Below are 19,941 nucleotides of genomic sequence, written 5' to 3' on the forward strand. Positions count from 1 at the left end.
CCCCCTCCCCAAATGCCCATTTCCATGCTTCAACCTATGGGGGAACTGCACATTTTCGACCAGTGTTTATTTTATTTATTTATTTATTTTATAATTTTTATTAACACAAATTAAAATACATCAACATCACATTAAAACAATCAATCGAAAGAAAAAGAAAGGGGGAAAAAGAAACCAAAATATTACATAGATTTGCTCAACTGTTAACATTTGTAATTTATCATTATTCATAATCAAACAATGCAATTGCTCCCCTTCACCCTTGGGGATCTATTCCTGCTTCCAGTGTTTATTTTTAATGTTGCATATTTTTCTACAATTAAATTTGCCTAAAATTCCAGAACGTTTTTTTAAAAAAAAAAAAAAAAAAAGTCCACAAGTCCATGGAAACCATGAAACTCTGAAAAAGATGGTCTGCTGCAGAATCCATGGATCAGATTCATAGAAATCCAAACTCATTTGATTTGGTTGGAGATTTCTCCAATATCGCTGCTCACAACCCAGGCAGTACTGTGTAATCTGTGAGGACAAGCAGAGCCCCGTAGTACATTGCAATATCCACATGCTGCCAAAGTGCAGCGATTAGAAATGTTGATGCAGGAAATCCGAATCCCTGAAATCAAAGCTGTCTGGACGGTTCTTAACCTGGTGGGAATCTACACTGGTGTTATTCTAACGTTTTGAATGGTAGGTTCAAAACGTCGCAGACTATAAGGTAGGTCTAGCTAAGGCCTGAGTTCCTTCACCTCCAAGAAATAGAAAGGAATGGAATAAAAGAGAGACAGCATGGTGTAGCAGTGAAAATGTTGGACTGTGAGTCAGGACATCTGAGCCAGTCACTGACTCTCAGCCTAGCCTACCTCACAGGGTTGTTGTGAGAATAAAATGGAGTAATAAAATGTCTGCTATATCCAGTATTTGAGGCAGTAAGCCCGTGTGCACCAGTTGCTGGGAAACATAGAATCATAGAATAGCAGAGTTGGAAGGGGCCTACAAGGCCATCTAGTCCAACCCCCTGCTCAATGCAGGAATCCACCCTAAAGCATCCCTGACAGATGGTTGTCCAGCTGCCTCTTGAAGGCCTCTAGTGTGGGAGAGCCCACAACCTCCCTAGGTAACTGATTCCACCGTCGCACTGCTCTAACAGTCAGGAAGTTTTTCCTGATGTCCAGCCAGAATCTGGCTTCCTTTAACTTGAGCCCGTTATTCCATGTCCTGCACTCTGGGAGGATCGAGAAGAGATCCTGGCCCTCCTCTGTGTGACAGCCCAAAATAGCATTTGCCTTTCTTGCAGCCATATCGCACTGTTGGCTCATATTCAGCTTGTGATCTACAACAATTCCAAGATCCTTCTCGTTTGTAGTATTGCTGAGCCAAGTGTCCCCCATCTTGTAACTGTGCATTTCGTTTCTATTCCCTAAATGTAGAACTTGGCATTTATCCCTATTAAATTTCATTCTGTTGTTTTCAGCCCAGCACTCCAGCCTATCAAGATCACTTTGAAGTTTGTTTCTGTCTTCCAGGGTATTAGCTATCCCACCCAATTTGGTGTCATCTGCAAATTTGATCAGCGTTCCCTGCACCTCCTCGTCCAAATCATTAATAAAAATGTTGAAGAGCACTGGGCCCAGGAAGGGTGGTGCTGTTGCACTGTTGCGGGAGGGTGTTGTTGCACTGTGTCCTGCTTCTTCATCCCTGGCCGATGGTTGGTTGGCCATTGTGTGAACTCTGCCGGGCTAGATGGACCCTTGCTCTGATCCAGCATGGCACTTTTTATGTTCTTATGTAGATGATGTGTGCTACCTTGGGCTCCTTGCAGGAAAGCCAGGATATAAATGTAACAAACAAACAAATAATAATTAAACAGAGTGGATAGTTGTGCTTTGCCTTTGAGTCATTTATATTTGGTCCACATATCATCATCTGTCAGCGCACGATCGGGGCCATGGGTGACCCTGTCCGACTCAAGAACACTCATGGGAGCTTCTCAGCCCAGCTTGCTGCTGCCTGTTGCTGAATTCTTGGGATGAACTGGAGCCAGAAACATAGCCAAGGGAAGATACTGTTCTCTTGATTAGGCAAGAAGAGAAAACCAGTCTCTTGGTATTTATACCAATCGCAGCCAATCCCAGGGCTTGATATTGCCTGCCAATTGCTGATCCTTTTGCTGCACACACTTGGTGGTAGGAAAAGGGATGGGTAAGCGAGCCAGCCCAGGTGGGGGCTCATTTACATAGCAGGAAATCATGGGTTCCTGTGATGCCTGAATTCAGTGTTATGTCTGAATTCAAACTGATATAAATTGTGCCAGCTAGGGGATTATGGGACTTGTAGTCCAACACATGTTGAAAGCACCAGGTTGGGGAAGGTTGTTCTATATTCTCTAGCTAAGGGAGATTCTGAAGTGGCTCTGTGAGCATCGGTTCTGCCTTCATCCTAATTATATACTCCATCTAGATGTGCGTTAACACAGAGACTGGCAATCCTGACTCGTCATTTTTCGCCATCCCTGCGACCCGAGACAAACAGGCCTCGCGTACACTCTCCATACATTCCCAATTTACCCTAGAGCAAACACCTAATCTCCTCCTGCCTTGCAGCACAGCTGTCTTGTTTCTACATGTGCAAGCAACTATCTCATAGCTGGGGTTATTAAATATGCTGAAGGGAACTGCTGTTCCTGGGGAAGTACCAGGGTGACAATTATCACCATATTTTGCATAAGACATTTGTGCACACAACTCACCCTTCATATGGGCATGCAACTCAGCCAAAGGCCACTCAGAAATTAGTTGGCCTTTGCTGCTAGATATGGAGTTGATGGCAATGATGTCAGGGGAAATACAGAGCATAAAACCGCATGATCTTATGAGCCACTGTAGGGCTGGGCTTGCTAGACTGCTTTGGCCCAATACCCAAAACTCTCTGGGTGGTTCACAATGTGATCGAACATAATAGAAACTCTTTAACATTCAAAAAATGTAAAACTGTTTGAAACAGTTGAGAACAATTAACAATGAAACTACCAGGACCCAATTAAAAAAACACCTAACCTTAAAAATCTCCATTATGTCTCATTAAATATCTGGGAGACAGCCCCAACATCAGGGGTCGGCAAGGCTGGGCAGCTGCTGAAGACCCACAGGTTCATAAGGGCCTATCCCTGCCAACCCCTAAGGCCCTCCACTCACCATTGCTGCTGTGACCCATCTGTTGGAGCTTTGTATTTGGCTCTTCAGAAACCTAACCAGATCTAAATGCCAGGCTCTGAGGGGGACTTCCTCAGAGCCAGGCATTGTGGAGACTGGAGAGGTGTGTCCCAGGAAATTGCCTGTGCTATGGGTGATTTCCCAGGACACCTCTTTTCAGGAGCAGCTGCCTGTCTTCTATTTAGCCAGAACTAACACAGGATTGACAGCTGCTCCGGATGAGAGGTGTCCTAGGCACAGCCGATCTCCTGGGACACCTTTGTCCACCATGCCTACCTCTGAGAAAGGCCCTCTCAGAGCCTGGCATTTAAGTCTGACTGGGTCTCTGAAGGGCCATGCTGGGCGCTTTGTGTTGCTGGAGAAAACGGATAGAAAAGTGCTTTTGGAACACCAGGTGCAGCATACCTGTGTAAACACGGTGCCAAACCAATGCTACATGCGCATCCGTGTAGAGGGATTTGCTTGTGGTTTGGGATCCACAAAGGTGGCAGTCCACTAAAACGGTCCATTATTATTTATTTATTTATTTATTTATATAGCACCATCAATGTACATGGTGCTGTACAGAGTAAAACAGTAAATAGCGAGACCCTGCCGCATAGGCTTACATTCTAATAAAACCATAATAAAACAATAAGGAGGGGAAGAGAAAGCAAGCAGGCACAGGGTAGGGTAAACAGGCACTGGATAGGGTAAAACTAACAGTATAAAGTCAGAACAAAATCAAGATTTAAAAGCTTTAGGAAAAAGAAAAGTTTTTAGCTGAGCTTTAAAAGCTGCGGTTGAACTTGTAGTTCTCAAATGTTCTGGAAGAGCGTTCCAGGCATAAGGGGCAGCAGAAGAGAATGGACGAAGTTGAGCAAGGGAAGTAGAGACCTTGGGCAGGTGAGAAACATGGCATCAGAGGAGCGAAGAGCACGAGCGGGGCAATAGTGTGAGATGAGAGAGGAGAGATAGGAAGGAGCTAGACAGTGAAAAGCTTTGTAGGTCAACAGGAGAAGTTTATATTGGATTCTGAGGTGAATTGGAAGCCAATGAAGAGATTTCAGAAGTGGAGTAACATGGTCAGAGCGGCGAGCCAAGAAGATGATCTTAGCAGCAGAGTGGTGAACAGTCTGGTTTTACTATGTGTTTCACCACCACCACCCTGAGCCACTGACTTTTGATGTGTCGTCCAAAGCACTTCTAGCACCCACAGTGGCTCTGTGTTTGGGCTTGTGCTTCTTTCCTGCTGTCTGTATTAGCAGATGGTGGCTGTGGTGGCAGCAGTGACTGGAGTCCAGTCTGCACGACCAGAAAAAGGATGCGTTGGCTTGCCTCCTCACTGTCACAGTGTTTCTGTTGTTGTTTTTCCCCAAGGGACTTGGGGATTTTTCATGCACAATGGTTTTTTGTTTTTTTTTAAGTACCTTTGAGCTGTTCTCATGCTATTTGTGTGTCTGTGAACCCCTTTTTAAGCTAGAACAGAATGCAGAAGAGGGGGATTTCTAAACCCAAGCATCTATTGCAGTCTTCCTAGGTTTTCATTTCACCCCCTGGGTGGGAGGGTGAAAGAAGAGCAAATAACCCTTGTAACATGTGTGAAAATGCCCTTTTGCTTGTATTCTAGCTTTTGAACATGCTAATTATATATGTAGGCCATGTTTTCCCCACCATTCAGTATTACTGCTCCCCGGGGCTGAATAGGAAAAGAAAAGAAAAAACCACAAACAGTAAAATCAACCACTGTAAATGCACAATAAAATAAAACCCAGTGGAATCCTCGTATGTTTACTTGGGAGTAAGTCCCACTGTGTACACTGGGGCTTCATCCCTGGTCAGCTTGCAAATCCTTGGAGTAAAACCCATTAAACCCAATGGGACTTGCTTCTGAGTAGGCATGCATAGGATTGCACTAAAATAGATTACAGCTTTAAAACAGCGGGCAGCAAGAGGAAGTTCTTTGGCTGTAAATGTTGATTTCCCCTTTCCTCCCGGTCTGCGAATGGAAAATTAAAGTACAAAGGTAATTGATTTCTTCGCTTGGTTTGGTTGGGATTCGTATAGTTTTGTGTGGCAAGTATTTATTCCCCCCTCTTTCCTCCTCCTCCTCCTCCTCTTTGCAGAGCAACAGCGAAGAGGGGGGCGTGACCGCCTCGTGGGTGCGTTTCCCTTTGGCTCTTTGACAGCCCCGCGTGCCATTGGTCGAAGGAAGCCCAGCCTCCCGCGAGCCTGGCTCCGCCCCCAGACCTCCAGCTGGCCGAGAGGCTCTCCTTCCTTCCTCCCCCCCCGCCCCCTCCGCGCGCCGGACCCGCCTCCAACTCGGAGACTGCCTGGAGATGGGAACGCGAGGACGCGTCGCTCATTGGCCAGCCGCCCCGGGGCTCCGCGATTGGCCGGCGGGGCGGCGAGGGGGCGTGCCCCGCGCGCGGCGATTGGCCGGGCCCGAGGGGTGTGCGCGAGCGCGAGAGGGAGAGGGGATGGCAGCGGCTGTTCCTGAGCGGTTGAAGCCGAGCGCTCGCTGGAGGGGGGGAGGGGGGCAGCAGCGGCGGCGACGGAGGGGGCGGCGGCCGGAGGCGCTGCTGTTGCTGCCTCTGCTGAGGGAAGAGGCAGCCTCCGCCGCTGCTGCCGCCGCCGAACCAGCCTCCTTCGACCCCCCTCCGGCGGCACCATGAACAGGGGCAGCGGCAGCGCCGCGTCCTGCCCCGCGTCGGTCCCCGGCGACGGCCACAGCAGCGGCCACAGCGAATGTCGCCGGGTCTGTAGCAACTGTCGGAAAGTGCTGAGGCAGGTGGGTACCGCGGCGCTTCCCCTCACCTGTGGGGCGGGGGGCGGCGCCCCTGACCGAGGGGTGATTCCCGGTCCCTCCCGAAGGTGCCCGATCACTGGACTCCCAGCCTTCCCCAAACTGGTTGCCAACCCCGATGTTTTGGACTGCAATTCCCATCATTCCCGGATGATGGGAGTTGTAGTCCGGTCCAATGTATGTGGAGTGCGCCGTATTGGGCGAAAAGGCTGCTGCCATGTTTATTCGGCCGTTGGGCTCCTCCGCTCTGGTCACGCCCCCCTCAGCCAACTCTTACCTAGGCAGAGAATTATATGCATAGATGTGTTGGATGATTAAGAAACGCTATCGCAGAATCTTGTGGCACCGTATAAAGACTGGCATGTTTATTCTGGCGTAAGCTTCAGTAGATGCAGAAATTAAATGCAATTAAGGGTGTAATCCTATGTAAATTTAGACAGAAAGAAGTCCTACAACTCCCAGCATTCCCCCTGCCCACTATGCTGGGGTTTGTAGGTATTTTTTTCTGTCGAAATATGCATAGGATTTCACCCTAAATGAAGAAATGCAGAATTTTTCTTATGACCTCACAGTTTACAACTCCCACCCACCCCTTCGCGCACCATATGTAGTGGACCTAAACATGAAACCCTCCAGAATACTCCGTACGTACGATGAAGTGGGCTATAGTCCATGAAAGCTAATGCCAAAATAAATTCGTTAAGTCTTTAAGGTGCCCCAAGACTCCGTTGTTTGACTAAGAGATTAACATGGCTATCATCTGGATATTTTTTTTAAAAAAGTGTATGCGTGCACACACATACTAAAGCTGTATCAAAATAATAATGTATTTATCATACAGCGTATGTGTGAGAGAGAACACAGTAAAGTTGTATAGGAATAATCTGCATATTTTCACACATTTTATGCATACATGTTATGTGAATATAATCTATTTATTTTGTGCTGTCTCCTATCTTATCTTTTCCCCAAAATATGCTCAACATGGCTTACTGTTGGTACCTGACCATTGAAACAAAAATAGTTAGATGACTAATAAAACCAGCCCTTAATAAAAGTGTATTTGGCCTAGTAGATCCAGCAGCACTAGCAAAAACTGCAGTTCATGTCATAAAAACAAAATGCTGCGGGCATGAGGGTAGAATATGCTTCACTTGGCATCTAAATGATGACAGGTAATAGTGTGTGTGTGTGTGTGTGTGTGTAATATATGTACATGCATGACTGCATATTATGTCTGCATACACACACATGCACCTCAGAAGTAAAGTTCTACTGTTGTCTCTAAGGCTTATTCTTAGATAAGTGTGTGTATAGGATTCATGAATTGCTCTCTACTAGTAATTCTTACACTCAAATAAATTATCTCAGCAGGGCTTGCTGAGTGTTAATGCCTAAATGCCTTTTACGTTACCATCACTTAAAGGTAAAGGATGTTTACTATGCCACAGGTGCAAATGCCAAAAAAGCAGATTCATGGCTTGCATGTTTGACAATTTATCGTAGCCTTCCTAAAATCTTAAGGATTACCAGTAAACAGCAACATTCACCAAATTTGATGCATATACTAGGCATATGATCCAGCTAAAGGTAAGCATCTTTAAATACCATTGATTTCAATGGGGGGGGGCACTTAGCTCTTCCTTTGAAATCATTTGAACTTAAAGGTGCTTAACTTTGGTTGGAATATGCTCACTGTTTTATGTGATTACATTAGATTTTTACATTTGTGCATGTCTGCCTTCTATATTACAGCATTTGAATTTTTTAAACCTGTCTTGTCACTGAAGGCTCAAGACCTTCAACAGATTCAGAACAAATATTGCAACAAAATTCTTTGTTTGGTTTGTGTACTCTCTTTCCAAAGACTCAAGTTAACAAAAACAAAAGGTCCATATGGTACAATCTGAGTCTTCTGTTGCCACTTGACTGTAACTACAACCCCCTGTGTCGATATCGGAGTTTCCTGTGCTACCTTATCTATGGCTACCAACAAATCATCATTTTTAAAAAGTCTTTCTATTTCTAGAAGATGCTCTTCCCACCACCCTTTGACTATCAAATATAAGTATATATGCATTTTTTAAAAAATAGCCTTCACGACGGGTTTGGAAGAGTGGGTCATGAAGGTAGACTTGGTGCTAAGGTTAGATTGATTGGTTTGTCTTCCTACATACTGGATTGGATCCAAAATTAGAGCTGTTACATTGATTTCTGTGGTCTACTAAGTAGGACCAAATCTGGATTCAACCTATAGTGTCCAACCCCAAGCCTATGGGATAGAGTGGGGAATAAATATATGTGTGGATCAGACAGCCAGTCTGACTAGAATTGTTCCCCTCTATTTTTGTTACAGCTGTTCCCCCTCCAGTTGCAAAATAGAGGGAAAGAATTCTTACTCTAAGTTACATAGTGGTAACATTGTCATGAACCATCATTATTAGGCTGCAAAAGTTAGGCTACACAAAGTGCTGCTTTTGACCTATAAAGCTCTTACATGACTTGGGAGCTCGGTACCTGATGATATGTACCTGCTCATACCTTAAGGTCATCCTTGGATTTCTCCTTCAAGTGCGCCCTCATTTTGAGGCTCAGACGGTGACAGCAAGAGAATGGACTTTTTGGGTGGTGGCCCCCAGCTCTGAAACTTGAGTGAGTGGTGTCCAAACTGTTGTCCTTTCAGTGCCTGGCTGGGGCATGCTGGGAGTAGTAGGACTCTTTTTCCAGTCTAAACAAGACTTTCCTGTTCTAGGCTTTAGAAGTCATTTTAAAGTCTTTTACAGTGCAATCCCATGCATATCTACTCGGAAGTACATCCCACTGAATTCAATGGGGTTTACTCACAGGTAAGTTGGCATAGGATCACAGTCTTAAAGTTATTGCAGTTATTTTAGCATTTTTAGTTCTTGCAATATAGTTTCACCTCTTATACTTGATGCTATATTCTATGCTGAGTTGGCATGTTTATTTGTTTTATATTGTTTCTTTTTACTGAAATTTCATTTATCATCATGTCTTAAGCTGTCACTTTATTTTTTAATAAATTAAAGAAACAAGTGAGCTGCAATCTTAAATAGAGTTACCTGAGAGTAAGCTCCATTGAACTCAGTGGTGCTTACTTCTGAGTAGACATTCTTATGCAAAAGTATCCCCAACTTAATCAGAAACAGCACATTTTAATGCAAGTTTTAAAAACATTTTAATACAACTTACTAAACTGCAAATGGCAAGCACCATCTTAAGAGGCATTTCCTCTTTTTCTCTTCAAACAAGAGAGAAAACCTCTTCTCAGAAAATGTCTGCTATGGTATACATGTATATGATAAAGAACAAAGTTTGAGCTGTAGTTTAAAATATTCTCCAACATGCAAGTTCATGCAAATTTAATTGATTAATTGGGTTAATGATGTCTGATAGAATATATTGATGATTATAAACACAGCCTAGATTTTTAAAAATCCAATTGTATATTTATGATGCATGTTTAGACAGAAAAAGGTGTACCACTCCCATCATAACCCCCCCCCCCAGTCTAAACATGTATAGAATTGCACCCTTAGGCGTGTAAAAAAAGGGTTACATTCTTTTCTCTGAATTAATTGACTTGGGCAGCTAATAAGACCCTTTAGTTCAACATTTTTCTGTTTACACTTCTGTTATACTTCTAATGTGTACTTTTGGGATGGCCATGAACAAGTAACTAGCTCTCGGCCTCAGTTTTCCAATCTGTAAAATAGAAGTGACGGTGACTTGCTGCATCAGGCTTTTAATACAGTATTGTAAAGCACATTAAAAAGGGGGGAAGTCCAATATGAAGATGCAGTAGTTGTAATCCTCTACGATAAGTCTTTGGAACTTCTTTTAAATTGTCATTCCATTAACCAGCATCATGTCTCAAGAGCTAGTATCCTGCGGTAACTAAAGTGTGAATTTTGGAGGAGACCCAGCTTCAAATATTTGCTCAGCCATGAAGTTCACTGCTAAATCTTTTACCATCATTTCCCAATTTAATCCTACTCCACAGAGTTGTTTTGAAACTGAAACATTGCTCTGTGGAGGAAAGGCAGCATAAAAATATTAAGTATTTTTTAAAAAGAAAATCAAGGAGTGGGGGAATGCTGGCTTCTTATCCTGGCTTTGTTAACTAACATTAAGCTGGAGTTCCCCAGTTTGAGCATAATGGGGAACTCTGGCTTAATACAAGCCAGAAATGAAGTGCTGTGCAAAAGGCGGAGCATTTGTCCCTGATGCTTGTTCCAGGCTGAAGCCTCAAACAACCGTCCAAACCAGGCCAATGTATTATTCCACCCTTGGGAAAACCCGAAACTTAAAAGAGCTCTCCACTATTCTTAACAATACTAACAAGCCACCCTTCAGGACTATTCTAATCAGTTTACCTCCTCACGGTACATCTGATTAACTGAGCGCATTAGTTGAGGTGCCTCTTGTTTGTCCAGTGCAAATGAATTAAAACTGCTGAGCTGGACGAATGCATCAGCTTGGAGCAACTAAGTCAAATGCTGCTGTGCCTTTTGTGTGTGTCTTTGGCAGCCTCTTTCTAATTATATCTTTGCACCAGGGTTTTTCTTGTAAATACGAAGAAAGCATGTAAGTCAGTGAGCTCAAATATTTGCGCTCTTTGTCCCAAAGCTGTTTTTCTTTTCTTTTCCCCCCTCCTTTCTCTGTGGGTCAGGCCAAGTGCCAATCAAAGTTGTTTTTCAAGCCATGCAGTGAAATTGTAGAACTCCCTCCCCCCACCCCCAGGGTTTGGCTTAAGAAAATGGGTGTGGGGGAGGGCGGAGGGGGGATAATGTGCTTTTTAAAAGTGCTTCTGAAAACAGTGTCTTGTGCTGACAAATGTGTGTGTTTGCTACGTGCATTTATTTCCCACTCTGCTCTCTTTCCCCTACCCCCTAAACTCTTGGATCATATTACACATCATACTTGATGTTTCTCTCTCTCTCTTGTGAGAAGTTTTATGGATCTGAGAAGCATAGAGCAGTACCGTTGAATTTAACTGTTTCATGGCTGGGCCAGGTGTTCCTAGGTTGGGTGAGCTTCCCCGTCTCTAGAGTATTGTAGTCCATGTGTTTCTCCAAGGCAGTATATGAAAGCTAAGTGGTGTTGTTGCTGTGTGATCAAGACCAAACCTGGGATCCTGTCTTTTTCTATGGGAATATCTATGATATAGGTTTAAATCAGTTTCATATCTGTACATAAATGTCATAGTTCCAAACCAAGGAACCTGGAGATTGTGTAGTGCGGTGTACTGCAAGGAACCTGGGGATGTATAGCGGCTGGTCTTAAGGCAGAATTCTCTGGACTATCACAAAAATACTCATTCCCTGGGTTCTTTGAGGTAAATTGTGACTGTGAAATTGGTTCCAAGCCAGTTTAAAATGTGACATGTAGATGCAGTCTTTCTACTGGTCACACTTAGGATGAAGTCCAATGCATCTTTATATTGAACTAGGTGGAATTGAATTCTGTACAAATATTCATTGGGTTGAGCTGCATGTATTCTATTAGCCAACTTTATAGTTGCATCAGCTTTTCAGCTTTTAAATACCCTGCATGTTACTTCCCTTAGCTTCTTGCTAAGGAACCTGCACCCATATTTGGCTTTTCAAGGTGCTCTGTATCTAGGCTCCGTTTTCTACCCATTGTATGTGCATCTTTGTCACTTCCAAAGGCTGCCAGTCCAGCCCTGGCTTTTATATTTCCTTGTGATGCATACTGTACATTTTTCCTATATCTTCCATGTATCAGTTTCATGGGACAGTGGCAGTGTCTAGGAGGTCAGGAGGCAAGCTGTGCCATCTTACAACTAAATGAACAGCTTAAGTCTGAAGCTATAGGTTGTGAAGCCATTATAAATTCAATATGCAGTTAGTTTATGAGAAACTTTAAGAGTAATTCCCAACATTGCTCTGAAAAGTAACAAGGTAGTGCAGTTCAAGAAGTTGTACTTCCTACTGGGGTGTAGAGCCACTGTTACTGTCAGAGTCAATACCCAAGCTGTATTACCCACACCCACCCAACTTATCCTTGGGGACTGGTGCTGAATGTGTAGAATGGCAGTGACAAATACCCCAATTCAGAAACTGCACACCATGGAATGCCCTCAGAGAATCCCTGTGGCCTTGAAGGCAATCTTAAGCATGCTGCATTTGAAGTAAATCCTAATCATAAACATGGGTTTAAATTGGACTATATCCTTTTCAGTATAATTTTGTAAATGGGGTTGGTTTTAGGCACTGAACTGAGTGTTGAACCCAGACTTCAACAATTGGCTTGCATGGTGACTCCAAGCAAGGGGTCACCAAGGTGTAAAACAATGACCTGCCTCTCAGGGTTTGTACCCACCCAGTGCCTTCAGGTTAAGGCAAGATATACATGTAATTGGCAAAATGTGTTTGTTTGCTTCATAAAAGTAGGTTATGGAGAGTGGGGTGGAGATGGGGCGACATGTCAATTCTAATAAACTAGCCTTTGACTTCTATCTGAAGTTAATTTTATTAAAGTACATTGTTGCCATAATGGAATGTTAATATATTACCTTCAGTACCATTGGTACTCCATATATATTTAGCAATAGTAGTAATGGGACTGATTCCTTGTGAATTTTAGTAGTAGTTTATTTCTGATTCAGATTATGCTTTGAATTTCTCAGTATTTATGGATTGCTACAGAGATTACTGCTGTTCATGCAAACCATGGATGGTTACAAGGAGTGTGTTTGTGGTTGCCACATTCCAGGTGACAAAATCTGCATAATATGGAAATCCTGTGCTAATTATACAAAGTTGTGCTGAGTTAGCATCCTGTTTTCCATTGTTTCAATATGCAATTCATCTACAACCATGTTCAGAAACTGTGGGGAAATGCTACTTCACACACTGACAAGGTTCACATGATCACTGTAGCTCATTGCAGTTTAAGTCACAATGACCTGCAGCACCTATGAATATCCAAGTCGCAACTTGTCCAAAGCTGGGGACCATGGGTTAGCCATAAAACAAGCCATGGGTTCTGTGAGGATTGTTTAACCCTCACATAACCTATGGTCCCTGAGTTCAGATGTCATGACAAGCTACGATCATGGCTTAAATATTTTAAATGATTGCCAGCATGTGCTGCAACCCACTCTGGCTTAAATAACCCATGGTGGGCTGCTTGATCATGCCAACCAGCCCATTAACTGGGTTTGCCACTATGTGTGCACTCCCCAGGGGCCTTTGCCACTCCTGGCTCTAGTGAGTCTACCTGTATTGGACCCATATGTCCAGCATGCATTTATTACACTCACACCTCATATTTATTGATGTAAATTTAAACATCTTAGGTGTGCACCTTAAAGATTGTGTGAATAGGCCTGGAGAGAAATGAGACTGTGGAAGGATGCTTTAACTGAACTTTGTTCCTGCTGGGAAAGAGGGGCTTGTTGTGACCTTGCCACTCTACTCCAAGAGTACAGCAATGTTTGTTGAGGGTGTGGACTGGCTGTACTGATTCTGCCCCTGTTTTCTTTTTACTTCCAGCAGTTCAGAGTCCCCCAGTCCCTCGCAAGACGTTGAGTCAGTTCTATTAACTAAATGTTTCAACAAGCTTTTTTGAAGCAGCAGGGTGGGTTATATTCTGTTCAGTGTCTGCAGAAAACTGATAGCCTTTTTTCAATATTCATAGTGGTGGGACGTGAACATCTGATCCCAAACCCATGTAATCATTTTAGGCCCAAACCCCAGCCTGTCTGAATGCAATCTAACAAGCTCATTTGCAATTGCCAAGAATCCAGCAATTATGAATACTGCTCAAGTAAGTATGGTGGGCAGAAACACTGGCATTTCTCTGGTTTTATGAGGCCTTTTGAATGGTTGATCAAATAAGATAAGAAATTCCGTAGGAATTAACCAATTGGATTTGACTCTCAGCAAAGGCTGCGTTTAAGACGAGGAATTAAGAACACTGCCAACTGTTTTACTGTTTGGACGCCATCTCTGTCATCAAGGTTTTTTATGATGTATTTTGTTTTAAAAGTGGTTTAGGTAATCGAAGTGCTGCTGAAATCTAATGGAAGCTTAAGTGTTCATCACTAGTTTTACCACTAGTTTATGCGTGGTTTTCATGTTTTGCATCTCTGGCAGCTTTGAGCTGGAAAGTTGTAAAAGCCTCTGAGATGCTTCTTAAAAAGCTATTAAAATAGATCTGACACCCTTGTTTAATCCTTTAATTGAGCATAATATTAACTGGTGATGTTCCCATGAAACTGATCACAATTATTTCTTCTGATAGAATACCAATGATGCTAATCCAAAGCCCCCATCATATGCTTAGTGGGTTCCAACTTGGGTACACTCAGCTCAGTTAGCAGTGGGCAGGGATGATGGGAGTTGTAATCCAAGAACTTCTGGGACCTAAGGGTGGGCACCATGGCCTTAGATTTTGGAAGCTGAGAATTAACATCAGAGAACGGAATACTTCACCAGCATCCTGTGTCCTTTAATGTACCTTTGTCTGACATCTATTGTAGACAAGACCCTGGGAAGAAGAACTAGTTGATTGGTCAGAATGGCTGGTCATGGCCCAAAATCTGCTGAAAGTATGAATTTGTTAAAACAAAGAGAGACAGTTGATGTAAAAAAAGTGTTTTCTTGAGGATTCCAGAGTCCTATTCCTCCTAGAAGCTTTAGTATGGAGGACCTCTTACACACAGCAAATGCAATGGATTCAATGGTGGTCCCAATTCTTGTGACCTGTGCCACTGTGATGACTACTTGTGCACATTGCCTCCTCAGCCCATCTGAATGCTGTGTCCCTCTTCCTTTTTATACAAAGTCTTCTGCACTTAGAGCACCTGGCTAGGAAGAGAAGCTGAGCTGTAGAGCTTAATTGAGAGTGTGGTGTAGTGGTTAGAGTATTGGACTGGGATTATGGAGATCCAGGTTCTAGTCCCTATTCAGCCATAAAGCTCATCGGGTGAAATTAGGCCACCACTGACTCTCAGCCTACCCTACCTTACAGGGTTGTTGTGAGGATAAAATGGGGAGGAGGGGAACCTACTTTGGGTTCCTTGCAAGTGGAAGAAAGTGGGATATAAGTCTAATAATAAATAAATTGGAAAGAGGGCAGAAGCTCTCTCCAGGTTGCAGGGCAGGCAGTGCACGCTTTGAAAAAATGTGTTAACCTCTCTCCGTTGCTGGAAGGGAAAGGTCCTTATTCAGTGTCATTGCTATCAGATCATCTAAGATGCAGCATGAACAGTAATCTGCCACTTACTTACACAAAGGCATTCTTGACTTCATGGAATATTTGACTGCAGTTAAGTAAAAGGCAGTCAATTGACCAGCATCTCAACCCTATGTTATAAATAGACTTACAGCTTATATCGGGCCTTTGGTCAGAATCTATATCTAGCCCAGCAAAATAAAAGGTTGTTCTCAAATTTCTTGTTTGGATATGTTTGAGGAATTGTGTGAGACTTCTACCACCATAATTACTCAAGAGAGAATCTAGAGTCATTTTATTGTCTGTGTGTGATGCTCTATGCTAGGTGGTATCCAAAAAGAACTCACATTCTGGAAACTGCATCCTGTTCTTATTACTGGTTTTTATTTAGTGCACTTGAGTAGAGCTATTTAACATAGTAACATGCTAAGAGCATGAAACTGGGCTTTTTTTTACCATGTTATAACCAATTCTGTCTTTCCACATGAACCTTAGGTTTGCCAAAATATGGCCTAGCTCTCATCATATCATTAACCCTCCTAATGTACTTGTAGTCTATTGTTTTATTTTTCACAAATGAGTATGTATATTCAGTAGGATGTTTCCCACAGCAAGGTGAGATGGAATTGACATAGAAATGTTACCTGTAGATAAAGTTTTTTCTAGACATTAACTTTAAATAGTGGGAAAGTAGTAGTTGGTTAAAATTAGTGATTTAAATATCTATCTAGCTATATATTGCATACATATGTTTTTCTCAAGGAATTGCTTGGTTAATATTAAATCTGAATATGAGCATATTTGGTAATCTCTCAAATGGATCAGTGCCATCTACCAGATATATAGAGTTAAAGGAGACTTTTCTGTGTAAATAAAGAACCAATTTGATCATTTCTCAAATACATTTACACTCTTCCTCCCAAACATAGCTGTGCATTTCATGTTCACCTCATGAAAATAAACTGTTCTAGTCTGCCCAGTAACTATCAAACTTGCTTTCACTTATAAATCATGGACATTTCACTTCTATTTGCTGCTTTGTTTTTGTTTTGTGATGGGTTTGGGCTGAGGCAGAATTAAGAAGAAAAGAACACTAAAAGGAAGATAAAATTGTCCAGTGAGTGTCCTGTGTCCCTATATCTATATACCTAATTTCCCAAACTATCATGGCTGCTGGCTGTGACGAAGAGGAAGGGGCTGTAGCTCAGAAGTATCGCACATGATTTACATGTAGAAGGTCCCAAGTTTGATCCTCAACATCTCCAGGTAAAGCTAAGAAAGAATCCTGCCTAAAGCCCTGGACAGCTGCTGCCAGTCAATGTTGACAGTACTGGACTAGATGGACCAGTGGTTTACCTCAGTATAAGGCAGCTTCCTGTGTTCTTAATAGACCCTCTATGGGAGTATAGGAAACATTTTAAAGACAGTCCCTCTATAGATAAAGGAAAGCTTGCAGAATGTGTGCAGTGCAACAGAGGGATGCAATATCTGTTTGCAACAACGAAGCAGTGTAAATATGCTTGTAAATTAATCTGGTTTAATGGTCAGATTTGCACCCCTTTTTCCATGCTGATTTAAATTATTTTGATTTGGAACATTTCACCCCAGCTAGGAAGGGTTTAAGCATCTCTTCGTATTGCTTCTCTGCTGAAAACCTCCCCGTCTTTAAGCTGCTTTTTCGCTAATAGAAGCTGTCATTTGGGGGTTGTTGCATGTATTGGAATGTCATGTGAATTGGACTCTGATACAGCTTTTATTCGCCATGATACCTTAAGTCCAAAGACACTATATGTCTGAATACCAGATGTTGGAAGATAGCTAACCTGCCCTGGCTGTAAGCGTCCCAGCAGTATCTGTCTGGTTACAGTTGCAAGCAGAGCACTTGAATAGAAAGACCCTGTTGGTCTGAGAGCCAGCAGGACTCTTCTTATCACTCACCTTTCAAATACTCCTAAAAGGCAGGCACAACTGGGCAAGGGATCAGATTGGTTTGGGCAGTATTTCTTCCCACCCCTCCCTCGCTCTGCTATCACTCAGCTCATGCTGCCATAATTCATCTTTCTCTGACTACAAGCTGAGGCTCCCAAGCAGAACAAGCCAAGTAATGGCAAAGGAGAGGAAAAAGCTGCCCGAAGCAATTGACTCCCTTCTTCTCCAGCAATATCTCCTCCACAAGCAAAAGCCCTGTTGTGGTGCAGAGGAGGGCTGTGCAGTGGGGCGGGTGCATTGGCAAATGTTGCCTTAACTGATCTGCTCCTTTCCCTGGATTTTGTTTGTCTTGGTAAAGACGTCCTCTGAACATGGATCTTCAAGGTTCACTAAAAAGTGGCTAGGTGGCAACCCTTTATGGCACCAGACATCCTATCTCGTTAGGCTATGATACAACGCAAGCCAATTTGCTGTAGCTTTACTACTTTGCAGTGCTTGTATTTTTAATTATAAGTAATCAAGCACATGCAGCCCAGTTAATGTTAATTGAATATTAAAAGAGTAACAATGCTATTCTGTCCCTGCCTTTGCCACTCCTTTATCACACCCTGCCCTCTCTTTTCACTTTGGTGTTTCTTAACTTGAATACCATAATCTCCTGTGGCAGGGCAAGGTGCATGCAGTAGGTCAGGCTTCTTTGCATCCTCTGCTTGCTGTTGCCGCCTCTTTTGCCAGCTCAGCTACTTTGTTAAGCTCAGAAGAAAAAAGTATACTCACATTGTCATTGTTAAGCAACTCCAATGTGTGAGGCCCCAACCAGGTTTGGTTGAGCTGAGGGATGTTGCAGAATTCTGAAATGGATGCCAAGAATCTCTCATTAAACCAAGTCAAAGCAAAAGCTCTAATGTACAGCTGGATTCTCAAATATGGTGCCCAGAGACGCCAATGGGGCTGCGGACACCTCTTTTGACCCCCACCAGGTTCCCTGTCCCTCCTGTTTTTTACTTTATTAAGATTTAAAAAAAAACTGGGATGCTGGCATGCTGCAAAGCAGAGTACTGCTCTCCAGTGGCATCTTTATTTGGGTTCAAAGCTCAGGCTCCATCTCTGCCTTGTACTTAGGTTCTTAATCAAGTTACTTTTCTCTTAGTCTCACCAGTTTCCCTTTCCGGGAATGAGTGTTTTGCAACCAGCCAGGCCCATCATGGCAGCCATTTTAGGAATAGTCAACTCCTCCATGACAACCATTTTGTCAGTGTACCACCAATTCTCTTTCAAAATTCCAAATGTGCGCACTTACCCAAGCAGGTTGAGAACCCTGACATACTGGCATCTGACAGAGGTCTTCTGAAGTTCCAGTGTTCTCCCAGCCACAGTAGGCCTCATAACATGTCTTCAGAAGCCTATAGTGCATTGTGGGGCAAATTGCTTCATTGAACCAGCACCACAATGGAACATAGCTTTCAAAATTTTACAAAGTAGTTCCACCCATCCCTAAATGGTAACTCTTGTGCTGCATGTTCTGACTTCCTTTTCTGCCTTTTTAGGATTGGCCACCCACTTTCCCCATCTTGCCTGTCCATTCATTAGTTGTTTCTCAGTCTTTTCATTACACAGAAACTGGTGTCATCGACATTCTTTACTGCTCCTGGCACATACATTGTCCCTTGTCATTCTTGTATAAAGGAAGATGTTGATTATGTGACCGTGAGTAAAAACATGGCTGCATCCCCAGCAAGTTGCTTGGAAGATAGAACTAAGGACCATTTCCCACATTGTACAGAAGCAACCCTGGGTTTGTTACAGAACATACACTCAATAAGGCAGGGGTCCCAAACCATTTTGGAACTGTGGGTGCATTTGTGAATTTGAGAAACTGCTGTGGGCCCCACCACAAAATGGCTCCCACGATGGATGAGACACCATTGGCTGCTGTGGGGACCTGGCTAGTCAAAAGTGAGATAAAGAGAGGGAACAAGGTTAGAAGCTAGAAAGTTTTTGAAAGTCTTAAGACATTTTTTTTTAGGTAGGCGGGGAAGGGAGAGCTTTGTCAGCGCAGTTGAAGTTTTCATGGGCGCCATAGCAGGGATCCCTTCAGGGAGCTGCTATGGACATAGCAAGTGTATCTGTGTGATATGTGTGTCTGTTGCATTCACACTTCAATATGTGAATGACCTCGACTTTATTGGATGTGGCACATCCCGATAAGAGAGGCCTTTTAATTTGAATGCAAACTATACATCTTTCTAGTTGCAAGGCAGCAAGGAAAGGGTGTATACACAGTCTTTAGATTTCTTTATCCAAATAAGCTTGGGAGGGGGTTGGGCTCTAACTTCTGCTTCTAATTTCAATGGGGGATAGGAGTAAACAACTGAAGAGATGCTGTCCTTCTACTTGCTGGGTTGAAAATCTGGCTTTGAGTGGGTGGGTCAACATGTCTTGCCTGGAAGCCTGCCAAGCTGAGCACAACAGCTCTCTCCTTCCATTCTGTGTGCCTGTAGAATTGAGAAGTCAAATGGAAGCTGCCTTTAATTCTTCTAAACTTCCCCTTACTGGAATATTTCTCTCTATATGTGTTTTTCCTCTGCAACAGAACTTGGTACCACATTTCCTCTACTAGCTGTGTAGTGTGTTTAAATTGTGTATTTTTTAAACCTCTAACTTACTGTGGACCTATCCTAGACCCTCGAGGCAGTTTAAAAGTTCAATAATAATAATAATATGAAATAAAACCCAATTATAAATACAGTCTAAAGCACCACCCAGAGATAATAACAAAGAGGGTTTTTAAAA

General features: G+C 43.0%; 1 protein-coding gene across 1 annotated transcript in view; it reads left to right on the forward strand.

Annotated features, from left to right (window-relative positions):
• The first annotated feature begins 5,736 nt into the window (after positions 1 to 5,736).
• Positions 5,737 to 19,941, forward strand: part of SESN3 (sestrin 3) — a 59,372-nt gene continuing 45,167 nt past the window's right edge. Inside the window, exon 1 of the mRNA XM_063127153.1 lies at positions 5,737 to 5,979. Coding sequence (XP_062983223.1) covers positions 5,860 to 5,979 — 120 coding nt within the window. The 5' untranslated portion in view covers positions 5,737 to 5,859. The remainder of the gene's footprint in view (positions 5,980 to 19,941) is intronic.

The sequence above is a fragment of the Elgaria multicarinata genome, chromosome 5 (genome assembly GCF_023053635.1).
Source record: "Elgaria multicarinata webbii isolate HBS135686 ecotype San Diego chromosome 5, rElgMul1.1.pri, whole genome shotgun sequence".
NCBI classification, from domain to species: Eukaryota; Metazoa; Chordata; class Lepidosauria; order Squamata; family Anguidae; genus Elgaria; species Elgaria multicarinata.